Below are 27,211 nucleotides of genomic sequence, written 5' to 3' on the forward strand. Positions count from 1 at the left end.
TGTTGTCCCCTTCTCCTTGTGCCCTCTATCTTTCCCAACATCAGGGTCTTTTCCAGGGAGTCTTCTCTTCTCACGAGGTGGCCAAAGTATTGGAGCCTCAGCTTCACGATCTGTCCTTCCTGTATGCACTCAGGGCTAATTTCCTTAAGAATGGATGCGTTTGATCTTCTTGCAGTCCATGGGACTCTCAAGAGTCTCCTCCAGCACCATAATTCAAAAGCATCAATTCTTCGGCGATCAGCCTTCTTTATGGTCCAGCTCTCACTTCCATACATCACTACTGGGAAAACCATGGCTTTAACCATACGGACCTTTGTTGGCAAGGTGATGTCTCTGCTTTTTAAGATGCTGTCTAGGTTTGCCATCGCCTTTCTACCAACGAGCAGGCGTCTTTTAATTTCGTGACTGCTGTCACCATCTGCAGTGATCATGGAGCCCAAGAAAGTAAAATCGCTCACTGCCTTCTATACTCCTGCGGGTATAGGGTGGTATATAAATTCAATAAATAATAGTAATAACCAGCCTCCCTTGGCCCCAGCTGTCCCTGGGAACAACTGCTTAGAAAGCAACAAGGGGAGCTCAACCCCACTTTAAGTTGCTCATATGTACAGAGAGACATACCTAGGCTCCCTTGCACCCTTGGCAAGGAGATGTCACAGCACCTCCAAAGCCAGGAAAGGTCATGGACCAGAAAACACAAAAACTGGCTTTTCTTCACCTTTCGTGCTCTGCCAGTGACTTACTCTGCAGCAATGGGGGTCTGCCCTGCTTCTCCTCCCCTCCTCTTCTTCTTCTTCTTCCTCCTCTTTGGTCAGTTCATCTGCCTGCCTGCCTCTCTCCACTCCCTGCTTTCCATTCTGCCTCCTTCCTCTCTTCCTTCCCTTCCCCTCCTCCTGCAAGTCTCCCCTGCTCTCTCCATCTTTCTTCCTGCCAAGCCCCTGCTCCGCTCACACGTTGAATAGCTTTGCCAGCCAAATGGCCCATGCCATCAACCAGCTTTTTCCACCGAGGTGGCCTTGCCCAGCTGCTCAGGGCATGCACAGCCACTGCTACCTTCTTGGCTTGATGCAAGCAAGGGGCAGGCACATGGGGGTAGCTAGAATTTTTTTTGGGGGGCAGGCCTTTTGTTAGGGGGAACAGAACCTCAGTTTCCTATGGATTTTTACTGAATTTTATTGATTGGGGGGCAGCTGCCCCTCCCTGCCCCCCCAGCTACGCCCATAGACAGGCAGGTAGGGGCTGGCTGAGGGCAGCCTGTGGTTGGTGGGGGCAGTGCTCCATTCACCCCAATAGACCGATCTCCACCGGTCCGGTGCAGAGGTATAGCCATGGGGCTGGTCTGCCCCCTCCTTGGCCTCTCGTCTCCACCACTCTGGCAGCACGAAAGAGGGCGGGGGTGGGAGTTGGGGGCTTTACAGAAATACTCCTCCCTCTCCATTCCATTGACACTTTCTCTCCACTCCGTCCGGGGAGCCACGAGCGGCGGAGAGGGAGGAGTCTGGCTGGGAGAGACGAGGCGAGGCTCCTCCGTCGAGGGGACGGGACGCAGAAGCGCGCCGGAGAGGAGCAGGCGGCGTCCAGAGCAGCAGCAGCGGCAGCAGCTACCGCTCCGTCGGAGCGAGGAAGTCAAATCCAAGTCCAGCCTCTCCATCGGGCTGCGGGAGCCTGGAGGGAGCGCCCGCCTGCCTGGATCCAGCGGCGGCGGCGAAGGAGAAAGAGGCTCCGAGCAAACGCGGAGAAGAAGTCGCCCGGCCAGGTGAGGCGCGCATCCGACGGAGGGGTGTGCCTGCTTCGCAAGCCGGGAGAGAGAAAGAGGCGGCGGAGAAGGGGGTTGCGAAGGATTTCTCTGTATTCCTCGATGGATGAGTTCTCTCTCCCCGCTTGCGCCCCGGGAGCTTAAGGGCGCGCGCAAGGTTTGACCCCCCCCGTCCCCGTTTCCTGCCCACAACAACCCTGAGAGGTAGGCTCGGCGTTACAAAGCACAGAGAGAGGCACGGGGCGTTTTGTTTAAAGAGAAGAGTTTTGATCCGTCGATGAGATTTCTAAGAGAAAAAGATGAGATGTGGGGGCCGGGTAAGAGACTTGTCGTGGGGGTTGGGGAGAAGGCATGTAGGTTCCCCTTATTTATCTGTGTGTCGTCCGTCCGTCCCCCCGCCGTGCCGCCCGTAGATCCTAAAAGACAGGAGGAAGACCACCTCTCGGGTGCTCAGGAGTTAATGTTGAGCGAGGGGAGGGCTCCCCAGCCTCGAAACGTGGTCGTCTTCACACGATTGTGGCTGGAAGGACCGTGGAAGGGGACCGGAGGCTGTGTGTGTGTGTGTTGAACGTCCATCTCCTTGCACCAGGGGTCAGTGGCGTAGCGTGGGGGGTGCAGGGGGGGGGGCCGGCCGCACCGGGCGCAACATCTGGGGGTTAGGGTTAGGGGGCGCAAATCCACGGGTTAGGGGGCGCAAATTACTTGCCTTGCCCCGGGTGGTGACAACCCACGCTACGCCACTGCCAGGGGTGAATGTCACCCGACTCCCCAGTTGTACTGATTATCAATTTCGTGGGTGGGGAGGGTGCTCCTATCGCGCAAGCCTACATGTTTACTCAGAAGCAAGCCCTATGCTGCTCAATAGGGCTTGCATCCACGTGAGCAGAGTACTGCAGCCTCCTCCGTAAGTTGCGAGTGGCGCCTCGACCATCGTGGATCAGAGTTTGCTGCGGATGGAGCAGACAGGAAAAGCTCGACGCTGGTTTGAGGAATCTAGGAAGCTGCCTTAGACTGAGCCGGTCCATTTAACTCAGTGATGCCTACACTGATTGGCAGCAGCAGCCTCCAGAGTTTCAGGACTCCCCAGCCCTAACCGAGAGATGCTGGGGATCCGAACCCAGGACCTCCTGCATGCAGAGCAGATGCTCGACGGGGGAGCTACAGTCGGCCTTCAAGGTGCCACAGGCAGCTGCTCCCTCACGCCTGGCATTTGACAAAAGATTTTGGAATTTATCACACCATCCATTCCAGGCAGAATTATGTTAGTTTTGAGAGTCTGTATGTGCAGCTTCCTTGTGGTTGTGCTACCCAATGGCACACAGATGTTGCATACTTAGTAATATCGATCGCAGTAGCATTAATTTAATTGCTATTGAGCACATTCCCTGACTTGGGTGGCAGTCCTAAGCATATTAACCAGGGTGTAAGTCCTGGGTAAATTAATTCGGTGTATACGTGCCTAGGTGTGCACTGCAAATCCTGCTGAAAGCAATGGTAGAGGATGTAGGCTGTGGTCCTGTAGACCAGGGATGAGGAACTCTCCAGATGTTGTTGGCCAAGCCCTGTGGGAGTTTGAGTCCAGCAGCATCTGCAAGGCCACAGGTTCCACACCCCTGCTGTAAACAACAAAATCTCATTAAACTTTGTGATATTTCCTTGTGAGTAAGCCTGCATAGGATCAAACTGTTTGTCATGGGTTTTACAGTGTGAGCCTCTTCACTGAGGGATAGCTCAGTTTGTAGAGCATGAGACTCTTAATCTCAGGGTTGTGGGTTTGAGCCTCATGTTGGGTGACAGATTCCTGCATTGCAGGGGGTTGGACTAGATGACCCTCGTGGTCCCTTCCATCTCTACCATTCTATGATTCTATGTTTATTCAGAAGCAAGCCCCACCAGGTTCACTCAGGCTTAACTCCCAAGTAAATGGGAAAGGGATTGCAGTTTAGACATGATAATTTTTGCTGGGTTATGTGCCCATGTCTTTTGGAAGCAAGCAGCCTTTTCAAAAATTATTATTATTATTATTATTATTATTATTATTATTATTATTATTATTCCTATATCTCACCTTTCCTTCAAGGAGCTCAAGATGGCATACATTCTTCTCTTCCCATTTTATCTTCACAACAACCCTGTGAGGTAGTTTAGGCTGAAAGATAGCAGCTGGCCCAAGATCATCCCGTGAGCTTCATGGCTGAGTGGAGATATGAACCCTGGTCTCCTGGATCCTAGCCCAACCCTCTAACCACTACACCGTACTGTGTTTGGCAGGCACACTTAACACATATGGCTATCCCTGACTATTTTGTGTCAGGGATGGGGAAGCAGGGTACCTTCCAGAGGTTGCAGGGATCAGGGATGATGGGAGTTGTACTCCAACATCTGCTGGACCACAGGTTCCACTAGCTCAGGTTTACATCAACAGATGCCCTGTTCCTAAGAACTGTTGAGTTGTCAGATCCTGAGAAAGAGTGGTCAGAAAGGAGTGGATGGGGAGCACTGCCCACGCCCCTCCCGAAATACTATGCCTCTGGTGCATGGCAACCACACACTCCTTTCTCTCTTTCTCTCTACCCATATTTGTGGGGAAGAACCTCCACTTCTTAAGGAAGAGAGAAGAAACTGGTTCCCCTGCCTCTTTCCTTGTTGATGCTTTGTTTAACTCTAACAGAGGTACATTTCTATTACGCTTGCAGCCTCGTTAAACGTTTCCGACATGCAGATCAGCCCCAGGCCATTTCTTCGTGGAATGCCACTGCAATGGAGTTCCATTTCCAGGAACCTGGGACAAGTACGGCTTTGTGCTGATGCTCTTTCAGTTTGTTCTTAGGTCACCCGTGGCTGCAAGTCCAGGGATGGTTTTGCTGGCAGGGCAGATGCCAGGTACGTGAAGAGCCCCCACATTTGCCATGCCAAAGGTTCAAACTCCAGCATCTTGACAATGGCATCTTTGGGGGTGCTTTGACTACAAGGCTTGTGCACGCATTAGCAGTTATGCTGGCCCCAACATGCTCCCAGTTGGGAGCCAAGGATGCACGATGTTAGCCACAATCCATCGGTATCTCTCAGCTTCTTGAGAAAAGCTCCTGTTCTCATGCTGAGCTTCCCAGGTAGACTACAGGGTGTGTGGGGACAATAGGTTTGATTACCTATTTCCTCCCGAGGTAGGAGAAGTGACATAGCTAAGCCTGGCAGGACAGCTTACTCTATGGTATTAACCCCTTTGGGTATTAATTAGACTGGTTATGCCACAGGAACCTTCTTATTAATGATAACTGAAGCTGTGGCTCTGGGAGCCTTTCTTTAGCCAAAGAGCAGGATGAAAATGCTTTAAAAAGAAATAAATAAGAAACTGAACAGGAGGGAAGAAGGATATTAAACTGGCAGTGCCCCAGCCCCTCAAACGGCCTGGCCTCGACTGCTGGGAACTGTAGCTAACCCCTCACATAGGTACAATTCCAAGTACCCTTAACAATCAAAAGTTCTCATTGTTATTTTTATTATTTAAGAATAAGCCACGTGCTTTAAATGTGTCGTGCAGATGTGCCCATAGTCTAGTAATACTGCAGTACTGCAGGTTCCCATCTCCTGCTCTGCAGTATTTTCTCCCTTTTATTTTCCTTACGATCTAGAGGCGGAACCAGCCATGAATGAATTGGGGACCACTGCTTGTTTCTGGAGAACTGGCTTCCATTCACATGGTTCATTCACTCTTTAGAACTTGAGATTTCTTTATTTTTTTTCTGAAAGGAGCAGTTGTAGCAGCAGGATGTGTGTGGTTCCAGTAAGAGGGAAACTTGACTGGGAGAAAATGCAGGGCACTGGGCTTAGAGCATCTGCTCTGCCTCCAGAAGGTCCCAGGTTCAATCCCTATTGGAGCCAAAAGAGACCCCAGTCTTAAACCCAGGAGTATCCATCTGATACTAATCTAGATGGAGCAAGAGTCTGACTTGGCAGAAGGTAGATGGCAGACGTCTTTTGTACCTGTGTAGCCTGCTTGGTACACGCCAGCATGTCCTGCAGCTGTGGCCAGTGCAGTTTCTGCTATTTCTATCATATGAGTAAACAGATGGAGGCCAGTCCTGACTGGGATCATCTGAGCACATGCTTGGAATGCCACTCAGAGCATCCTCCAGCTCAGGCTGCTCTCGCTGCTGCGTGTGAACTACTGACATTCTCCTAGCAGGTCAGTATCTGTTGAGCTGCAGATGCAAATCAGCCTATGTGGTGCTGTTACGCGATTATGCCTCTCCCGAGGGATTAGTTTTTATGTAATGCTTCATGAGATTCCAGCAGGCGATAACTTCGGTTTGTGCTGCGCAAGTGACACTGGAGCCAGAGATAAGATACCCATCAAGACAAGATCTTTGCTTCTGTGTTGGGGCTGCAAGTGCTTTTTCACTCCTTTCCTTTAATCCAGCAATTTCCAATTTCTGGAGGCTTGTTTTGATGTTACCTTTTAGGCATCTCTGTGCCGGTTTGCATTGTATGTAGTTGTTTTGTATCACGTTTAATTTTCATATTCAAATCCTATTTTTAATGTGTTTGCAAACCACCTGGATGACTTTGGGCTGTGTGCACATGAACGGCTTAAAATGCAGCGTGGTCATTACTTCCCTTCAATTCGGATTAAAGATGGTTTCAGGGGAAACTCATCAAGATGCGTTTTCCCTCCCTAAGAAATGACAGGATAGGTATGGATTATAGCTAACTTGGTGTGTGAGCCGCTTTCCAATCTGGTGGTGAGATCCTGGCACAGGATACTGAGCAAACAAGAGCGTGTGCACAGCCTTAGTCGACAGGTCATAAGAGCAAATGATTATTTATTGCAGCTATTTGTGGATTACTGCATAAAACAGGCATAGGCAAACTCGGCCCTCCAGATGCTTTGGGACTACAACTCCCATGATCCCTAGCTAACAGGACCAGTGGTCAGAGATGATGGGAACTGTAGTTCCAAAACACCTGGAGGGCTGAGTTTGCCTATGCCTGGCATAAAATGTCTCATAGTGACTTACGATTATAAAGGTAAACACAATATGCAATTTAAAATACATCGAAAAGTTAGAAGTGTGTTATTGGCTGAAAGTGCTCATCCTGCAATAGCATAGAAAGGATAGATGCTACCCTATATCTAGAAAGATGGACACCAATACAGGCTAGGGTAGCATCATAACATATGGTCCCAAGTAAAAGCTACACACCTGGGTGAACAAAAGCATCTTTACCTGGCGCCCTAAAGTGCTGGATACAGGAGTCATGCATGGTATGTGGATTGTTTGATCCCTGACCACTGAACAGAGAAGAAATCGAGATAGGGTAGGATTGTCAGACATTTTGGGAAATGATTTACAATGAATTTAAGAAAATGTTTAAATGCTCTTTCCCCCCCAAAACCTGAAGCCTTCCTGCTAGGAATTATGGGTAATGAAATTCCCAAAAAGTTCAAGAGAATCTTTACGTATGTTACAGTTGCTGCCAGAATTTTAATTGCAAAAGGTTGGAAGGGAGAAACTATCCCATCCAAATCAGACTGGCAAAATCATTAAGGGAGTATGCACAATTTTTGAGAATATCAGCAAGGCTATGAGATGTTACAGATGAAAAATTCACCAGATATATAGAGAGAGTCTATGTAAAAGAACATTGTCAAAATATCAATCCATTGGCAGGTATCGACTGAGTTTCTGCGTGTGAATAGGACAGTTTTGGAAAAACCAAAAACAAGTTATATAATAGGGAGAAAATAAAGTCAAATGTGTATCCAAGGAATCTAACTCGGGAACATAATGGGAAGATCGGAGGTCATGTTAAATTGAAGTATAGAATGAGGTACAAAACAAGCAGCAATCAAAGAACGAATGAATGTTTATCTTTATTTTGTTGTTATAATCTATTATTTCTGTTACGCAGTTTTGAAACCAATAAAGCATTAGAGAGAGAGGGAGTAGGATTGTGTAAATAATAATAATAATAATAATAATAATAATAATAATAATAGTAATAATAAAAAATTTTATTTATATCCCGCCCTCCCCAGCCGAAGCCGGGCTCAGGGTGGCTAACAACAATAAAACAGTACAAAAGTACAGCACAAACAACATTCTAAAATCATTCATTATAAAATTAATTAATGCAGGGTGGGGAACCTTTTCTGGTCCAAGGTCCACATTCCCTGCCAGGCAAGCTTCCCCAGGGCCACATGCCAGTGGTGGGCGGGGCTGGAGGCAAAAAGTGGGTGGAGCAACAGGCGTGACTTACCATTTTACCATTGGTTGCATTCCAGCCATGCAAAAAAACAGAGGTTTGCACCCCCCCTTTATCCTCCATCTGTCCAGGCAAGCAAGATGCGCCATCATAGTTTAGAACACATTCCACCCAGGCAAATCCACTTAAAGTGGGTGTACTGCAGGGCCTGGGGAGAATCCCATGGGCCAGATACAGAAGCCCAGAGATTCCCAGCCCCCAAATGGGACAGAAAAATAAGGAACATGAAGCTTGCCACTCCATACCCACCAGTCTGCTGCTGGCTCATTTCGCCTGCTCTTTTTCCACACTTGGGCAGAATCTCAGCGCTCATACACACACAGTCAGACCCATCTCTCCCTGTAGAGGAAGTGGGGCTTTCCATCTGTAGCTATCCTTGAGCAGATGTTAGATCCAAGGATCTTTGAGCTGAAAATCAAATACAAAAAAGTGAGACCTCCAGGTATAGTGTAATAATAATAATAATAATAATAATAATAATAATAATAATAATAGTAATGATTTAATTAGGTACTTAGGTTTGGTGCCTGCTGTTTGCTGTCGTCAAAACTTCTTGTTTTTCTGTCTGGATCTATTTCCCCCCTTCATGTTTAGTTATATCAATAATGTTGTGGTTACATAAAAGGAAAGAAGTTTCATTCAGCAGGGAAATAGTAATGGGAAGAGGCAAGTGTTTCCGTAGCATTCTTTGAGACAGGATAGTTCATCCATCTTTGTTGACTGTCTGGAATATCCTAGAAAAAAGTTCTCCAAAAGTGTCTCTAAACCTGTTTTCCTGCCACGTTCTTCTCTCTTTCTCTCAGGGGCTTTGAAGGGACCATATTTCGGCTGTGATCCCCATGCCAAGGAGCAAAGCTAACTATGAGGGATGCACATTCTCCTTGGTCCATGACTAAATTGATTTGCCTCCCTTGGATGAGCCTGATCTTTCTGGAGGTAAGAGTTTCAAGCCAGCCAGCTCATCGTCTTTACTCACGCAGGCCTTGATGTTGGAGGGTACCTTTTGTCTCATGGACAGTGTCTTCCTGCTCAAAGCCAGGTGATGTGGGTTAGGTTTGGCAGTCTCCTAACATCATAGAATCATAGAATTGTAGAGTTGGAAGGGACCCTAAGGAATATGCAGCCATCCCATACGGAGATCGAACCTGCAACCTTGGTGTTATCAGCACCACGCTCTAATCATCTGAGCTATCTAGGCTGATAAGCATGGAGGCTGGGTGCTAAAGTCTCATAGTGGCAGAGGATGGCACCTAGTAGGTACAGGCTCTGCTTGTGGTCCTTGGAGGTTGTGGTAAAAGAGCCAAGTTTCTAGTCCTCATTATTGCAAAAATATGAATGAAGACTGTGGGCAGTTTGTTGAGCCTCAGCATCAGGAGGAACATTGGCAGTCGTCTCATCCAACCTCCTGCTCAGTGCAGGAATCTGCAAACACAGCAGCCTGAACAAATGGCCAGTCAGCTTCTCAATACTCCAGCCAAGAAGAGCTCACGGCCTTCCCAAGGAACTCTGCTCCACTGCTGAGCAGCCCTTGCTGTTAGCAAGCTTCTTTTCATACTTAGCCAAAATATCATTTAGTGCCATTTCGACCTGCTGTCTCTAGTCCTGCTCTATATCGAGGAACAGAGAACAAGCTGGTCACATTTGCACCATACACATGATGGAGAGCCAGTGTGGTGTAGTGGTTAAGAGCAGTAGTCTCGTAATCTGGGGAACTGGGTTCGAGTCTCCGCTCCTCTACATGCAGCAGCTGGGTGCATAGTTGTCAACTTTTCCTTATTCTTGCGAGGAATCCTATTCGGAATACGGGAATTTCCCTTTAAAAAAGGGAAACGTTGACAGCTTTGACTGGGTGACCTTGGGCTAGTCACCCTTCTCTGAAGTCTCTCAGCCCCACTCACCTCACAGAGTGTTTGTTGTGGGGGAGGAAGGGAAAGGAGAATGTTAGCTGCTTTGAGACTCCTTCAGGTAGTGATAAAGCGGGATATCAAATCCAAAACCAAACATATGAAGCACTTTCATACTACTGTAATAGTTATAGTGTCCCCCTCACTCCCAACAAATATTGGGAGCTGAAGTTTGTTAAGGAGTCTCATAAAAACTTTCAGCATCCTTAACAAACTACAGCTTCCCAGATTCTTTTGGGGGGAAGGCATGTGCTTCAAAAATGTTTTATCCACCTAAAGAAAAAGAATGGATTTTTCGTGGTGAGCAAATGCATTCAAAATTATGGGATGGACAAAAGACTGACAGGAAAATGTGTAATAAGCACGTAAGTCGGGATGAATGCTCAGTGGCATGTAACCTCCACACAAACAAATAAGAAAGAAGGCTCAACAAAGACCAAATGCCATTTAACCTCTGTGTTAGCAAATTAGGACGGATGCGCAGCAAACACGTGGTCTCAAGAGTCCCTTAGGTTGTCCCCTTAATTCTGTTCCTGTTATGTACTGAGCTGAATCCTAGAACAATAGGATTCAGAATGCAACAGTCTGATTGGTCCGCAGGAGCCACCCAATCCAGCTCCAGGTGGAAGTGAATCAGCAACCTGATTGGCCTGCAGGAGCAGCCAATCAGGCTCCTGGATGAAGTGAATCAGCAACCTGATTGGCCTGCAGGAGCAGCCCAGAATTAGCCAATCACGCGGGGCCCATTGTGTGAATAATATATATATAGCTAGACGTTTTGGGGAAAGATTCATTCATTGCTACTATGAGCTGAATAAAGAGCATGAAATTCGCACTCGACTCTGAGTATATTTCAGTTCCCTTTCTCTGAGATTTTACCTCTTTTCCTAGAGGTCCAAAGAGGCAAAGGTCTTGCAATTCTAGACTAAGTACTGGCAACCCTGCTGAGTACCTAGCAGAAAACACAGTAGTGTATCTCTCTTGGGAGATATTTCCAGTTGCAGGGTGGGAACATGCCTCCCTTCCCCTGGATATAAGGCGTAGATAAGAGGGAAATGGTGCATCGTGCAGGACCACCAAAAAGCAGCAGTGCAAGAGGTCCAGTGAATGGATTTTGGACTCCTGACCCTCCCTTGCAATGCTGTGAGTTCACTCACGCCAGTAGAGAGCACAGTGTGGTACTGAGTGCACAGTGCAGCTTTCTGAGACTTTTGTCTAATGCAAAACTGCAGGCTTCTAGCCCTCATGGTGTTCAGTCAGCAGGTGCAGATGGACTATGGTGGCCCCATGGAGGAGGTGCTATGCTGTCCTGGGCCATTCTCATGCTATCCGCCTAGGAGTAAAGGTGGCCTTTAGCAGTGCCTTTGCCCTGAATCTCAGCAGAGTGTTTTATTTTTGCAGGGCTGCAGCCCAAAAGTTCTGGAGAAGACATTTGAACAATGGATGAGGTATAAAGATGAGTGCTTGAAGAAGATAGCAAGTGATCCTTACCCTTCAGGTAAGGAGCCATTTTCTTTGTGGCTGATTTTAAAGTGGCAATTTCGCAAGGAAAAATCTCCATCTCTTTATTTATTTTAGATATTTGCATATTGCTTCTCAGGCAAACCTCACAAAGCAGTTTGCATAAAAATATTAGAGCAATACTTGTTCTTAGATACTCCACCTTCCTCCTACAGAAGCCCAGAGCCTGTGGATAGCTCAGTTGGTAGAGCATTAGACTCTTAATCTCACGGCCATGGGCTTGAGCCCCATGTTGGGAAAAAGATTCCTACGTTGCTAAGGGATTGGACTAGAGAAGAATGGTGCAGAAGAGGAAATCCTGAAAAGTGATAGGCTTCTACTATTCCTGCACGTGGTCTGAAGGCAGGAGACTCAGCCGCCTTGCTGAAGTGAGGTCAATGAGACTGCCTTAAACCCCATTTGAGCCTTCAAAGGGGCCTCTAAGGATCACAGGGCATCATCACCTTGTATGAAGTCAGACACATTGGTCCATCTCGTTCAGTATTTGTCTACAGCTCTCCCGGTCTTCAGATAAGATGACATTCACTGCTGTATCTGGAGTTGTTGGGGATTGAACCTGGGACCTTCTGCATGCAAGTCAAATGCTCTACCACTGAACTATGGCTTTATCCTCTTCAAGTTGCATGATAGAAGAAATGCACTAGAAAATGCAGCAAAAATGGTGAATGGTGAATAAATCGTGAATAAAACAGGGACTCTTGAGTGGGCTTTACCTGACCACCACTGGGTGAAAAATGATATTCAAATTCACAGTTTCTTTGGAGACACCTATTATTTATACCTTATGCACTAATTTATTAGCCAGTTTATGGTACAAATATTTCATATCATTTTTTGTTGTTGTTGCTAAATATGACATTGGTTCATATCAGGTATACCTTGAGATGCATTTTCCCTGCACTGATTGGTTGGGGCCACCTACTTTCTCCCCCTCTCTTTTCTTTCCTCCAATCACAGGCAGGCCTGCCAAAGAGGCTAACTATACAGCCCTATACATGCCTACTCAGAAGTAAGTCCCTTGGAGTTCAATGGGACAATCCCAGGTAAGTGTATAGGATTGCAGCTTAACGTCTGCATTACCATGGGTGCCATTGAACATACCAAGTCTTACTTCCGAGTAAACATGCATGGAATTGCACAGCATAGCTGCAATTCTATACACACCCTTGCCTAGCAGTGAGGTCCATTGAAATGGGTGGGACTGACTTCTAAGTAGATGTGCTGCAAATTATTTTAACTGGGCACCTGCTATAAAGGTGGCACATGAACTGTTTCCTGCCCTAGCAAGCTTTGTATTTCTCTCCCACCTTCCTGCGCGCTCTATCTCTCTCTGTCTATACCTCCCTCCATCAGTCAGTTATAACTCCAACCTAATACTCTAGTCTGCAATGGACAAAAGAGTCTCCAAACATCCCATAGGAATTCCTGGGATGTCAGTCCCAGAAGGGGTGCCCATTTTCACTCAAAGCAGTGAAAATGGACAGGATATTTTTATTCTAGCAAAAGAAAGGGACTTACCTAAGTGCAGTGCTCAGGGTGGATTCTTGTTCTCTCAATATAAGGAATCCAGTGAAGCTCCACACACACACACCCCGCACCCCAGTTCCCAGCAGGCACCTTCCTTGCAATGCTAAATGCAAAGTCAAAAGCCCGCTGAAGAACAGATTCATCCTTTAAGCACCCTGATTTTGATTACAGCAAGGGTGAGGGTGTGTGTATGTGGGGAAGAGGTCTGGAGATTCTATTTAACTGCTTTTATAGATGTTGCTCCTGCTGGGAAGCTGATTTTTGCAGAGTGAACCAATTTCTATTAAGGCTCTCATCCAAAAGGAGTGGAAGGGGCCTGCTGAGTTGCCTTCCTGTGAAGAGGGGGATGATTTCACAGGATGGAACCATTCAAACCACCAGCTAAGTATTGTTTAAGAATGGGGAGAGGGAGTAAATGTATTAAATACTTTACTTCCACCCCCACCCCACCCATTTTTTTTTAAGGAGCAGCAATATATAGAATTAAAATGTGCTGATTTCATGTAACGTTAAGAAAGCTACCTCGAGGGAGTGGCACTTGCCTCTTTCCTCCCCTTTACATTTTGCAGGGCTATGCGCTTACGATCTGATTTCTGAAAAATGGGTGTGCAAATGCTTTTGCTGAGTTGCGTTAACACTTAATTTGTGGGACTTGCAGCTGTGACAGGTGGGGACTGCCACACTGAAATGGCTTTGAAAGAGGGTTAGACAAATCCGCAAACTGGAATAGGTCCATCAGTTGCTGTTAGTTTGGAGACAGTGTGCTGTATATGAACTTCAAACTCATTCTCCGAATGAGGATTCTTGCATAGCCAGAATGGCCCTATCCACACATGAAAAGGAGGTACCAAGAGGCTCAGGCAGTAAGACAAAAACATATTTATGGGGGGGGGGGATCCTGAATGCTGATGGCCCAGTGAATATTGTTGGTGTTAGAGTCAGAGGTGTAGTGGCCATGGACTATGGGAAGGGAAGGGGGATGTCAAAGACCTGTTATGATCTCTGCAGCAAGGTCACTGTCTCTAGAGTCCCAGAGCCACACAAACAGCATGAAAGGGGAGCTTTTTAGCCAATGAGAAGGTGTCTTCTGACCCTTTGTGCTGATTGCAGCCAATCCGATTTAAAGGAGGTGAGTCAGTGTCGGAGGATTGGCTCCCAGGGTCACTGTGGAGAAGGCACCAAGGAAGAACACCAAGGAGTCGTTCTGCATACTCCAAATTTAGGGACTTAGGACCTTCCTGAAGAAACCAGAGGCCTTTCTCCTGGGCATAGTCGGCCAATTGGTGCCAAAGAAGGATAGAACTTTCTTTATGTATGCAACAACAGCAGCAAGATTACTGATTGCAAAGTATTGGAAGACACAGGATTTACCCACACTGGAAGAATGGCAGATGAAAGTGACGGACTATATGGAATTGGCAGAAATGACTGGCAGAGTCCGTGACCAGGGAGAAGAGTCGGTGGAAGAAGATTGGAAGAAATTTAAAGACTACTTGCAGAAATATTGTAAAATTAAGGAATGTTAAAATGATGTCTGATGGAAAATAAGGGGTATTGGTAAAAAGACGTTTAAGAATATGTAAATAAGGATTGACAATTGGAAAATTTATATGCATAATAGATTAACATCTTGAGTAAGGATAAATGTTAGAGGGTAAGGACTTGCTGAATTAAATATCTGAACTGGAATACAAAAAGGGAGGTGTGAGGAGGTCAAGAAACTAGTGAATGAAGTACAAGACATGAAAACACCAATCTATTTTCTGTTTTGCTTTTTGGTGTCTTTTTTCCTTTTTCCTCTTCTCTTCTTTTGTTAACTGTTTTTTCTTGTATTAACTGTTTTTTCTTGTGCATTTTTTATGTGTTTTGTTTTTTGTATTTTTCTATCATTGTTTTCTTATGTTTAAATTTTGAAACTTTTTATTGTTTGTGAAACTTTAATAAATATTATTTTAAAAAAAACAAATTTAGGGACTTAGGAACACTGAAAAAACACAATGGGTCCTTTAGCTTCAGGAGAATGATGTACAAGTTGTGTTATGTACAATGGAACTCCATGTTGTCAGTGGAGATTGTGGCTGAGAATTGGTCTAGAAAAGCCTAAGGAGGCTTGGGCAAGGGTCAAACTGGGGTTGTCCCAGGACCAGTTCTCTTTGCTGAGTTAACTCAGAAGTGACAGCCACAGATATACTGAAGATGCGGAAGGCATTTTACATTGTGTTCTGGGATGCTGTGCTGAATATATTGGGCCCCCTTCTATGTTCTGTCCTTCCCAACCAGACTTGCTTTTGCCTCTTTCAGGGCTGTTTTGCAATCGGACATTTGACATGTATGCATGCTGGCCAGATGGGAGTCCTGGGACCATCGTCAATGTCTCCTGCCCTTTTTATTTGCCCTGGTATGAGAAAGGTAAGGCTATTTCTTGGTGGGTTCTTTTGGAGAGTATCTGCAAGGCATTCCAGGGAGCTTGAGGCTTAGATTCACTAAAATTATTTTACACTCCATCTACAACATTCTCTGCCATCTCCCCAAAAATGTGTGCAGGTCTCCATGCTGGGATTTCTCAACTTGTCCTGCAAATCCCTATTTTCTCTTTCTTCTATCCAACTTCTCAAATCCTGTTGACTAGGTCAACTTTGCCTTGTTGACTAAGCCATATTCTTGACTCCTGTTGGCTAAGTTTGCACTGTCTTTTACCTCCACAGGACACCAACCAATAAATCAGGGGCCCTTAAGATGTTCTGGTCTATAGCTTTAATCAGCCCAATGTCCACAGTCAGAGATTATAGGAGTTGTGTCCCAGAATGTTTGGATGACGCAAGGTTGCCTCTTTGTTCCATAAATCAAAGCAGGCATCATTTTGCATCAACTGTAAATCAAGCAGGAAATTGGGAAGAGTCGCTGTCCTTGGTGCTGATGTTTCAGATTAAACCCATTTTGTAGCATCCTGCTGCTGTTGAAAACATTGCTGGGGTTCTCATTTTCACCTTTGTAATGGCTAGTTACAACTTGTCCTGCATCCTGACATCACCATAATCTGAAGGCAGCCCTGTTTAGGGAAGCTTTTAATATTTGATGAAGTATTGTATTTTAATATTTTGCTGGAAGCCACCTACAGTGGCTGGGGAAGAAACACAGCCAGATAGACAGGGTATGAATGAATGAATGAATGAATGAATGAATGAATGAATAATATTAGGTTTTTTCTCCACCCACACCAACAACTGCTAGTGATAATGGAGTAGAGAAACAGCCACACTGTCAGGACCAGATAATAATAATAATAATAATAATAATAATAATAATAATAATAATTTTTATTTATACCCCGCCCTCCCCAGCTAAGGCCGGGCTCAGGGCGGCTAACAAGCAATAATAAAAACAAGTTGAATGAATACAACTTAAAAACAAGATTAAAATACAATTAAAATATTGAAACATTAAAATATTAAAATGCAGCCTCATCACAGGAGGAGAAAGGAAAAAGGAAAAAGAAAGAGGGGGAGGGAATCAAATTGGCTCCAAGCCAAAGGCCAGGTGGAACAACTCTGTCTTACAGGCCCTGCGGAAAGAAATCATATCCTGCAGGCCCCTGGTTTCATGAGGCAGAGCGTTCCACCAGGCCGGAGCCAGAGTTGAAAAGGCCCTGGCTCTGGTTGAAGCCAATCTAACGTCCTTAGGGCCCGGGACCACTAGGGTGTTGCTATTTATGGACCTTGAGGCTCTCTGTGGGGCATACCGGGAGAGGCAGTCCCGTAGGTACGAGGGTCCTAGGCCGTGATAAGTTGAACTAGATGTTACAAAATGCACAAGGGGAGCTCTGACACTGGACTGTCCTTTTTGACAGTAGCCCTGTGACCTCTCAATATATAAATGATAGTGCCTGACTCACTGTGCTGGGGTGGTTGGAGCCCAGCTCTCCCTCTGGGTCCTACTGCTTGGCCCTATTGCCTTCAACAAACACACAAAACATAACCGGCTGTGCATAGCCGGTTACGTTTTGTGTGTTTGTTGAATGTATGTTACATAATGTTAGGTTTGATGTTGTTTTGCAGCTTAGCTCATGCCAGCAAGTCTTGCTTTCAGTGGATGTATGTTCTGCACAGTGATGCTAAGCGTTGACATTTCCAAACATGTCAGCCTGACAATGTCTGGCCCTTTTTTTACTCGCAGTTAAACATGGTACGGTGAGTCGCAAGTGTGGGCCTGATGGCCACTGGGCGATGCTGAACGGAACAGAGCTCTGGAGGGACCATTCCCAGTGCAAGGAAGAGGTGGATGGCAACACTGGAGAGGTGAGAAGGGGAGCCTGCTGGGATTTGCTGGCCCTCCGTGAAGCTCATAATGACATGTCATTTGCTTCTAAACATGGCAAGCCTAGCTGGCAGTGTTTGAGGGCCTTCCTGCTTGTTCTGCTGAATGGGGCCTGGATCTCTGCCCCAAAGGCCTACCCTGATGGCGCCACTGTCCCTGCCCTCCGATGCTCCCAGTTGCATCTTCCCCAATGGGCTGGATGCGTCCGGAAAAGAGTGGAAATGGGCTGCCTTGGCTTGTCTGATGGGGCCTCCTTTCCTGTACAGGAATCATCCTACCGCCTGATGGTCAGCTTCAAGGTCCTCTACACCGTGGGCTACTCCCTCTCTCTGCTGGCCCTGGTCTTGGCTCTGCTCATCCTTACAGTCTTCAGGTACTGCATCCTGGCTCAGAGCGAAAGACCCTGTGGGATGGTGATGGATGCCTTTGCCTCTCACTTTCTCTCTCAAGTGTGCAGTCTGTTCTGTACAGGTTCAGGAGGTGTGCAAGGAAGAGAGAGAGAAGAGAAATCCACAGCATTTGGCTGCTATAATTTTGGATAGGCACATGGCGACCCCTTCAACATACACAGGACTGTGTCCAGCAATGTCTGTGATCACAGGAAGCTGCTTTTCTACTGGGTCCATCTAGCCCAGGGGTAGGCAACATAAGGCCTGTGGGCCGGATGTGGCCCAATTGCCTTCTAAATCCGGCCCACAGACAGTCCATGAATCGGCATGTTTTTACATGAATAGAATGTGTCCTTGTATTTAAAATGCATCTCTGGTTTATTTGTGGGGCCTCCCTGATGTTTTTACATGAGTAGAATGTGTCCTTTTATTTAAAATGCATCTCTGGGTTATTTGTGGGGCATAGGAATTTGTTCATTTTTCCCTTCCAAAATATAGTCTGGCCCACCACATGGTCTGAGGGACGGTGGACCGGCCCACAGCTGAAAAAGGTTTCTGACCACTGATCTAGCCTATGACTAAGATATGTAGGAAGCATTTTGCATTGAGACAGACCACTGGTCCATGCAGCTTGATACTGTCAACACCAAGGCATGGGGGAACCTCTGGCCCACGAGCCATATTAGGTTCAACAGGGACCTGCTGGGATTGGATGCGCCAGGGAGTTTCTGATCAGGAGCTTACAAGTCTTGCTTTGGGCAGGGATCTTCTTTGGCAGCCTGGGTTGAGTTGAACCCCTGCATGACGATCTCCAGCAAGGGAGGGCCCACCACCCCTCTAGGCAATTGGTTCCACTCCTGAGCTGCTCTGACCGTCAATAGGTTTTACACCAGCTTCATTGGAAGGCTTGTGTTTTTAAAGCAATTATAGAGTGGTGCGGAGCTACTGGGTCACCAGCAAGTGGACAGCATCCCACCTTGCCCACATTGGGTACCCAGTGCAATGTCCTTTTCACCCCCCAGGAAGCTTCGCTGCACCCGGAACTACATCCACGCAAACCTCTTCGCCTCCTTCGGGCTACGGGCCATCTCTGTGATCGTGAAGGATGCATTGCTGGAGCAGATGTGGAGAAGGGAGACGTTCCAGGTGTCCGACTGGGAGGCCTTGCTGAGCCATGAGGCAAGTATGATTCCCGCAGACTGTCGCATGAACCTGAAGAAACCAGCACTATTGCACTCAATTCCAATGGCAGATTTTGCATCTCCTGAGCAATTTGCTCATTTGGGCTTAACGTTTGATTTGATTACAGTGGTACCTCAGGTTAAGAACTTAATTTGTTCTGGAGGTCTGTTCTTAACCTGAAACTGTTCTTAACCTGAAGCACTACTTTAGCTAATGGGGCCTCCCGCTGCCGCTGCACAATTTCTGTTCTCATCCTGAAGCAAAGTTCTTAACCTGAGGTACTATTTCTGGTTTAGCAGAGTCCGTAACCTGACGTGTCTGTAGCCTGAAGTGTCTGTAACCCGAGGTACCACTGTATTTGATTTCTTTTTTCTTTTCCCCCTATATTTTTTATTAACATTTCTGTTTTACATTTTAGAATATTCATTTAAACAACCTTAAAATACCAATAACTCCCCTTCTTCTCTTTCCATGGTTCATTTTGCATAACATAAATCCCTGCATATTTTATATAAACTAAACCATTCAGTATTCCATTACTACATCCATCAAAATTTATTTACACTGTTGAATTTATCTTAACACTGTCCACGTTTTCAAATATACACAATTTCCCTCCATATATTCAATAAACATTTTCCATTCTTCTTTAAACGTATGTACTTCTTGTTCTCTTATTCTATATGTTAGGTCTGCAAGCTGAGCATATTCCATCAGTTTAAGTTGCCATTCTTCTTTAGTTGGGACTTCGCTCATTTTCCATTTTTGGGCTAACAAAACACGAGCTGCATTAGTGGCATACATAAATAACCTTTCTTGACACTTGGGAATTTTCATCTGAATTATCCCCAACAAAAAGGACTCTGGGTTTTTCCCCCTAATTCATTTATTAAAAATATCTCTGAGTGGTGTACAAAAAAACTGTAACAGACAACTCAAAACAAAATATTACAAAAAAAATGCACAGTTACATATAAAAATGTTGCATTAATCCAAAGTTGATAATGTATAAAAATCATAATCAATTCATTTTCCTTCTGACAAACCCTCCTGTTCAGCTTCCGGGTTCCCATGAAGGGTTCAAACAAACTCTCAGCTCACCCACAAAAGTCTCCCAATGAGAAGACTCCTGGAAACAGCACCCTAGTCTCTCACTCTAGACTTGCCTTTTATGGGCTTGGCATGTTGCTTCTACAGGGTACCCAAAGCTGTGTCCCGTTCAGCTGTACTCTCCACACCCAGTTCCAGGTACAGCAGGTTTGCTGAGTTTCCCAGGAGGTCCAAAGGATGGGAAGAAGGTCGCCACCTCCACTCACAGCTCTTTCTTCACCCTCTGTCCTCTCCTCTTCCTCCAGTCAGGGAAGACAGCATGGAGCTCAGCATCTTGGGAACCTTTGCTGAAAACCTCTTCATGTAAAGTGCTTGGGGTGCTGGGGAAAAAAAATGAAGCCCCATCTTTTTTAACCGTGCCCCACTTAAGATAGTAGCTGGACAGTGAGGCTGAAACTCCCACCAGCCCCTGCAGGGCCATTGATCAATGATGATGGATATTCTAGTCCAACAACATAGGAAGCCATGTGATACTGAGTCAGACTATTGGTCCATCTAGCTCAGTATTGTGTACACTGACAGGCAGCCCTTCTCCAGCACTCTCAGCCAGGGGACCCTCCTAGCCCTTCCTGGAGATGACAGAAATTGAACCTGGACCTTCTGAATGCAAGGCAGATGTTCTGTTGCTGCTGAGTTAAGCCCCCTTCCTTGTTGGCTTTTTAAGTAGCTGCTTTAAATGGTTCTAATTTTTATTGATGTGTCTTTTGAAAACTTAATTTTATTTTTTTTAAAAACCAAGCTGTAAACTGGTATAAAAATCATTGAAACAAGAACAGCAAAAATTAAAATGACAAAAATAACTGGAATAACGATGATGATTGAAATGCCAACAATATGTGTATTACTGTATTATTTCCATGTTTTTCATAAGTGCTGGAAAGTGTTCTTATTAGACACTGATTGGCTCTCTTATTCTAGGCTGCGATTGGTTGTCGAGTGGCTCAAGTCGTGATGCAGTACTGTATTCTGGCCAATCATTATTGGTTTCTTGCGGAGGCGGTCTACCTGTACAAGCTTCTGATTGGAGCTGTGTTTTCAGAGAAGAATTACTACACTCTGTACCTGTACTTGGGCTGGGGTAAGGAAGAATTGGGCTGGGAAGCACTTGCTAATACTGGGGCCAGTGCATACAATACATTGTTAAGCACACTTCGTTTTATTTTAAGGAAAAGCCGCCCAGGACCTATAATCTTGCTCAAAGCTAGCATTAGTTGGCTCTCCCTACCATGGGATCTGGTTCCCCCTACTGTTGGGCTCCCTGCCTTTTGCCCTACCAGTCCCACTGGGAACAGTCTACAGTTCTTACCCCCAGCTTCAATCTATCTTCTTTTCATCCATTGTGATTTTTTGGGGGGAGGGGACAATTCCGAATCTTGAGAATTGAACTTAAGCAAAGGACACTATTTTATACACAGTGTTAATTTTGGAACTCCAGCTGCAGAAATTGCATTACCTGGGCAATTTGCCCATTTGGGCTCAACGGCTGAGTCAAGGTAGGGAATAGGAAGCTCAGCATCTTGGCTATTGATGAACCTTTGCTGGGCTGAAAACCCCTTGATGTACGGTGCTTGATTTGGGATGCTGAATAAGGGATATTATTATTATTATTATTATTATTATTATTATTATTTTATTATTATTATTATTATTTTGTACCCCGCCCATCTGGCTGGGTTTCCCCAGCCACTCTGGGCGGCTTCCAACAGAATATTAAAATACAGTAGTCTATTAAACATTCAAAGCTTCCCTAAACAGGGCTGCCTTCAGATGTCTTCTAAAAGTCTGGTAGTTGTTCACTTTGACATCTGGTGGGAGGGCGTTGCACAGGGCAGGTGCCACTACCAAGAAGGCTCTCTGCCTGGTTCCCTTTAACTTGGCTTCTCGCAGAGAGGGAACTGCCAAAAGGCCCTCGGCCCTGGACCTCAGTGTCCGGGCAGAACCATGGGGGTGGAGACAGTGCCTTTTAACCCATAAATGCAGTGGGTTGGACCTAGCTTGCTTCTCGACTTCCAGTGAGTGTTTGGTTTTTTCCAGAGCTTTTGCTGTGTGACTTGCAGGAACCCCTGTGGCTTTTGTGGTGCCGTGGATGGCTGCCAAGTACCTGAAGGAGAATGCAGAGTGAGTGTGGTGGTACTGGGATGGGGAATTTGGGCTGATTGGCACGGGGAGGGATTTTATGTTATACAGTCAAACAGGGGGGAAAAGATGCAGGTCAATAACTGAGCAAGGTGACATGTCTCCCACAGTCTTCTGTGGCTTCTCAGTGGAGCTGATGGAGCAGCCCTGCTTGCCATCTTTCCCACAGAGCTGTTTTCCTGCCTGTTCCATTAACCCCTCTGGAATGATGCTGATCTCCTCCCTGTTTTGTGCTGCAGGTGCTGGGCATTGAACGAGAACATGAATTACTGGTGGATTATTCGCATCCCTATTTTGCTAGCCTCTGTGGTAAGTGCCTCCCCCTTGTTCCTCTTGCCTAGCTTGAGATGGGGCGAGAGGGGGAGGACAGTGCCTTTCTGGTGGTGGTGGTGGTGGTAAGGAGTCTGGCTAGCTTTTGGTACTCAGGAAGAGCAACACCTTTGCCAGCCGTGTCAAAGCAGTGTAGCTTGGCAATATGTTGCGCCTCTCACCCCCCATTCAAATGCTACACAGGAAGCTGCCTTATACCAAGTCAGACTAGCTCAGTACTGTCTACTCTGACTGGCAGCAACTCTCCCAAGGTTTCAGGCTGGCGTCTCTCCTAGTGATGTCAGGGATTGAACCTGGGACCTTCTGCATGCAAAGCAGATGCTCTACCCCCTGAGCTATGGCTCTTCCCTAAAATCTACAGGGGGAAGAAAGAACATGGCACAGTCTTCCCAGTTGCAATGTCGTATCTTCTTGCTAGCATCTTTTTGTGAGCAAGGGGCTTGTTGCTTCCAAGCTTTGATTAACTCACCACTGTGTCTTCCCAGATCAACCTGCTGATCTTCATGCAGATCCTCAAAGTGATCCTGGCCAAGCTGCGAGCCAATCAGAAGGGCTATGCAGACTACAAACTGCGGTGAGTTTGTCCGCCGGGTAAACCCCAAAGAAAAGCCTGAGTCCTGAACTCAGGAACTTAAGTTTCATCTCCTGCTTGGTGTTGTCCCTTCCAGGCTGGCCAAAGCCACCCTCACCCTTGTCCCTCTCTTTGGGATCCATGAAGTAGTCTTCATTTTTGTCACAGACGAGCAAACTACAGGAGTGCTGCGCTACATCAAAGTCTTCTTCACTCTCTTCCTCAACTCCTTTCAGGTGAGTTTGGGAGCACCTGGCTTGGATCACCTGCTTTTTCTGACATGGTTGCTTACTTGTTTCCTGACCACCACCACCCCCATTCCCCACTTCCACCCTAAAGGGGAAAGTTTGTTGGAGAATGTATGTGGCAGTAGTGTGCAGAACTAAATTGTCTGGCAAAAGCCATCAGGCTTTGGCCCTGTTTTCCAACAGGTTTCTGTTTGCTATTGCAAACTCATGCTTCCTTCTCTCTCTCTCATCTACTGCAGGGATTCCTGGTTGCTGTCTTGTATTGCTTTGCAAATAAGGAGGTAAGCAATGTCCCCACCACCCACCCTGGCTGAGATGATCCAGTCATTCTTGGGCATGCAATCTTATACAGCTCATACTAATCCCTGATCAGTCTTACCTATTGGAGCCTCTGATTGGCAGATGAGGACTTGTTGCTGCTGACATCACCAAGAGATGTCTGGTTGGTGCTGACTGGGCCTTTTTGGTGGTGGTTCCCTGGTTGTGAAATGCCCTCCCTGGTGAGGTGTGCTTGACTCCCATCATTATTAGCTTTCCGGAAGGAATTTGAAAACATTCCTGTTTACTCAAGCATACTTGGTGGCTGAAGAATACTGATTCTGGCAACCCCAAGATCACTGGATGGAAGGATGTTTTGAATCACAGTTGCTTTTAACTGAAACAGCTTTTAGATGTTTTTAATTGTTACTGTTTTGGGAATATTTTATTCCGTTTTAGAAGGTTTTTGCTTAGTTTCTCAGTTGTATATCTGGCCTGATTCAGGAGGCTGTTCTTATGCTTTCTTTTCATCCAGGTGAAATCCGAAATGAAGAAGAGGTGGCAGCTTTGGAAACTGGACCACCCTGCCCTCTGCTGCACCCAGTAAGAGGAAATTGGGGACGCCAAGAGCTCCTTAAGACAGCGATTGATGCTCTGTCCTATGATGCTGCACCTGGCATTCTCAGATGGCCACAGAGTGCTTGGGGCAATGGTGGTGGTGATGGTCACAGCTTTGTTGGAGGACCACAGGCAACGTTCTGAAAAAGGGGGCAGAAGTTATTTCTACCAGTTGGGCAAAACATAGAAATTGACATTGCTGGCTTACAGCACCCAGATGATGATAAACCAGCCATGAAAGGGCATTAGGAAGTGCCAAAGAGTCTGATGGAGGGTGTGCATAACGCTGCAGAAGGAATCCTGAAGCTCCAGGAATTAGAGAGGGATGTGTGCGTGTCTAGCTCTATGGTACAGCATCTGCTTTGAATGGAGAAGGTCCAGGTTCAATCCCCAGGATCTCCAGATAGGGCAGGATGAGACCCCATTGGAAATCTTGGGAGAGCCACTGCCCAGCCAGAGTAGGCAATACCAGATGAAGACATGGTTTGACTTGGGATAAGGGAGCTTCCTGTGTTCCACGTCTCAAAACCAACTCAGGATTCAGCTTTGGTAGGATGGCAGTCCATCCTAGGAGATCACCAAGGGCCTTAATACTGTCCTCTACCACCTGTTCCCATTGCTCAGCATCTGCTATCTACCTTCAAGCTTTTCATAGAGGTATATTCTGTACCAGAGAAAAGAAGTCCTCCTCTCTCAACTATGAAGGCTACAGGCTTCTAGGCCAAGATCAAGATAGCCTTGCAGACACAGGCACTGAGATCCCTCTTCAGTTTTGTTTCTGAAGATGCCTGAACAAGAAACCCATTGAGGACTCCTTCAGGGGACGTCATAGCTCTGTAGCCCAGGCATTGGCCAGCTTGACTCAGTGTGGGAACTCTGCAACGCTCCCCTCAGCTATGGCTGAGCCCAGTGGTTTGGCTCCAAAGAGGACACTTCTGGGGAGTCAAGAGGATTGTGCTTCGCTCAGCTTCTGCATGAGGTCCCTGTGCTCATTAAAAAGCACAAGCTTCTGATGCATCACTTTGCAAGGCGCCCTGTTAACATTGGGAGAACTCAGAGTACTTTCCCTGCACACCCTGACCTTCTCGGGCTTCACGCAACCAGCAGTGGACACACTTTGCATTTCAAACAACTACTGCCTCTTTTCCCCTTTGGGCAGCTCTGAAGGTTTTCTTTGGCTGCCCAGTGCGTGCGGGACGATGACCATTCTTCATATACCACCATCTATCCATATATGTCACTTTGCAAATAACAGGTCCATGGCTTCAGGGGGCTGACGTGCAACGCAGATGCAAGGGAACAACACGGGAAAGGGAGAATTTAGAGGCATGGGAAGAATATGCAATTATTTCAAGTTGGCTTTGTTACAGGGCAGTGACTGGTGGTGGGAGGAGGAGGAAATGATGACTCTCCTAAGGGAGGTTGCCTGGAAATGCCTCTCTCCCACTAAAGGGAAAAGGCTGTAATTTTGGGTAGAGAGGTAAGGTCGAGGTCAAAGGTCACACGAAGGAATGTGCCAAGAAATAAAGCACATAGAGGGAAGTGTAAGGCCATGGAGGGTTTTGAAGGGAAAAACTTTGAGGGCATAGGAACATGCTCTGAGAGGAGGGGCTGAATTGTGCCTTATTGAATTGAAGCTACTGCCCCCTCCCTCTGCAGCACTGGCCTTTCTCTCTGGCTGCAAATAACTTTGAGGGGTGCAGGCGCTACAGTAGCCCCTCCTTCTCCAGGGAAGAATAAGGATTGCTGCACACAGCTAATTTACTATGCCGAGCAACTTGCAGAAGTCATTGCTATGGAAAAAAACAGCCTGGAAGAAAGCAGGAAGGGGATGTCTGGAGGCTGTATGAATTGAGCTACCTTGGAGGTGGCAAAAAAGATGCCTGTTCTGGAATGGGCAGTGCTACAAAACATTTAAGTCAAGTGTCCCTTTAGTTTTATTGCAGGGGGTGGGGGAATGCAGGTGACCCAGCTCTTGGCATTTTGGAGAATGCTTGCTCTGCAGCAGGAGTAGCAAACCTTTGAGCCTCCAGGTGCTACTAAACTACAACTCCCATCAGCCCCAGTAAGCAGGGCAGGGGTGATGGGTGTTGTAGTCCAGCAACTTCTGGAGGACCAAATGAATCCCATCTGTTCTGCGCCTGCTAAGAGTAGGCCACTTCTTTTAAATGTAACACTCAAGGGGAAGGATAGTTTCACACAGACAACTGTTCTACGCATGTTTCAAAACAGTGCCAATTATTTCCAGCAAAAGGGATGCCCCTTGGGGGCAGGGGGAGGAGAAGGAAGCACAGCGGAGAAGAGCTGGATGACTTGGACGTCAGGGTTGCGTCAAAGAAGACACAGGCAGGTTCATCTTGCTGTGACCTAATCCCTGCACAGCTGCAGTGGAAGATTTGAAGGATTGCAGGTCTGGAGGCTCAAAGGGATTCTAAAGCACAGCTATTCCCCACCACAAGTTTAGCATCTTCTAGAACTTGCTGTAGAACTTCCATTTTCTCGGCAGGTTCTTCCTTTCTGGGAGGTAAAGGGTACACGATGCAGAGCAACTGTAAGTAAGATGGAATAGAGGACTCCCATCCAACACCAGTCCCTTCATTGCAGGCTTCTGTAAACACTCCAAGAGTTTTTCAAGCTAATAAAACTTTGAACGCCTTCTTCATTACTGAAGTACATTCATGTTGGTTGCCATTCTGTGTGACCACCTCCAAATGCAGTTGTGTCATAGGATTATTTTTGGGGGGGGGGGGATTCTCTAATTCTTGCACAACACCAGAGCAAGCCATTTCACCAGGAAACAGCCAATATAGAGTGTAATCTGTATTTGTTACTGTTGGCTTTTTGCAGTATAGTGACGCTGCAGAGAGCTTGCTGGGGAGACCATGCATTAAAAAGGGAGGACTCAAAAATAACTTAAAGGTTTTAATAAGAAAAACAAAAACTCCATTAACACTAAATACATCAACAAACCAGACCCAACCACCAACCCATCCCCCAGGGTAATGGGAGAGCTAGATGCTGCTCCTTATATACTCTACCCAAATGCTGACACACCTTAATCAAATACAACTCAGCAGCAC

General features: G+C 46.4%; 2 protein-coding genes across 10 annotated transcripts in view; one reads left to right on the plus strand and one right to left on the minus strand.

Moving 5' to 3' along the window:
• The first annotated feature begins 1,504 nt into the window (after nucleotides 1–1,504).
• LOC310692666 (glucagon receptor-like) lies at nucleotides 1,505–26,793 on the plus strand. Of its 8 annotated transcripts, XM_083473760.1 has the most exons (14): nucleotides 1,505–1,756; nucleotides 8,827–8,959; nucleotides 11,329–11,425; nucleotides 15,277–15,384; nucleotides 17,149–17,270; nucleotides 17,556–17,662; nucleotides 18,701–18,857; nucleotides 20,889–21,048; nucleotides 22,028–22,088; nucleotides 22,346–22,415; nucleotides 22,922–23,010; nucleotides 23,105–23,243; nucleotides 23,495–23,536; nucleotides 24,049–26,793. In XM_083473760.1, exons 2-14 carry the CDS (start codon nucleotides 8,885–8,887, stop codon nucleotides 24,118–24,120), a joined length of 1,299 nt encoding a protein of 432 aa, XP_083329886.1. In that variant the 5' UTR covers nucleotides 1,505–1,756; nucleotides 8,827–8,884; the 3' UTR covers nucleotides 24,121–26,793. The 8 variants fall into 8 exon arrangements, 7 of the variants coding, with proteins under 7 accessions (XP_083329886.1, XP_083329884.1, XP_083329885.1 ...); XM_083473758.1 differs by having other exon boundaries at nucleotides 17,149–17,662; XM_083473759.1 differs by lacking the exons at nucleotides 23,495–23,536; nucleotides 24,049–26,793 and having other exon boundaries at nucleotides 23,105–23,464.
• ANKS3 (ankyrin repeat and sterile alpha motif domain containing 3) overlaps nucleotides 19,223–27,211 on the minus strand; it is a 33,318-nt gene continuing 25,329 nt past the window's right edge. Inside the window, exons 17-18 of one of the 2 annotated variants that reach the window (XR_014518834.1) lie at nucleotides 20,167–20,290; nucleotides 19,223–19,630 (exon numbers count right to left, since the gene is read on the minus strand). The gene's annotated coding sequence lies outside the window, so the exon portion shown is untranslated. Of the gene's footprint in view, nucleotides 20,291–27,211 lie in introns of both variants that reach the window. The other variant, XM_083473670.1, reaches the window with a different exon arrangement.

This window comes from Podarcis liolepis (assembly GCF_965112155.1).
Source record: "Podarcis liolepis genome assembly, chromosome: 14".
Classification (NCBI taxonomy): Eukaryota; Metazoa; Chordata; class Lepidosauria; order Squamata; family Lacertidae; genus Podarcis; species Podarcis liolepis.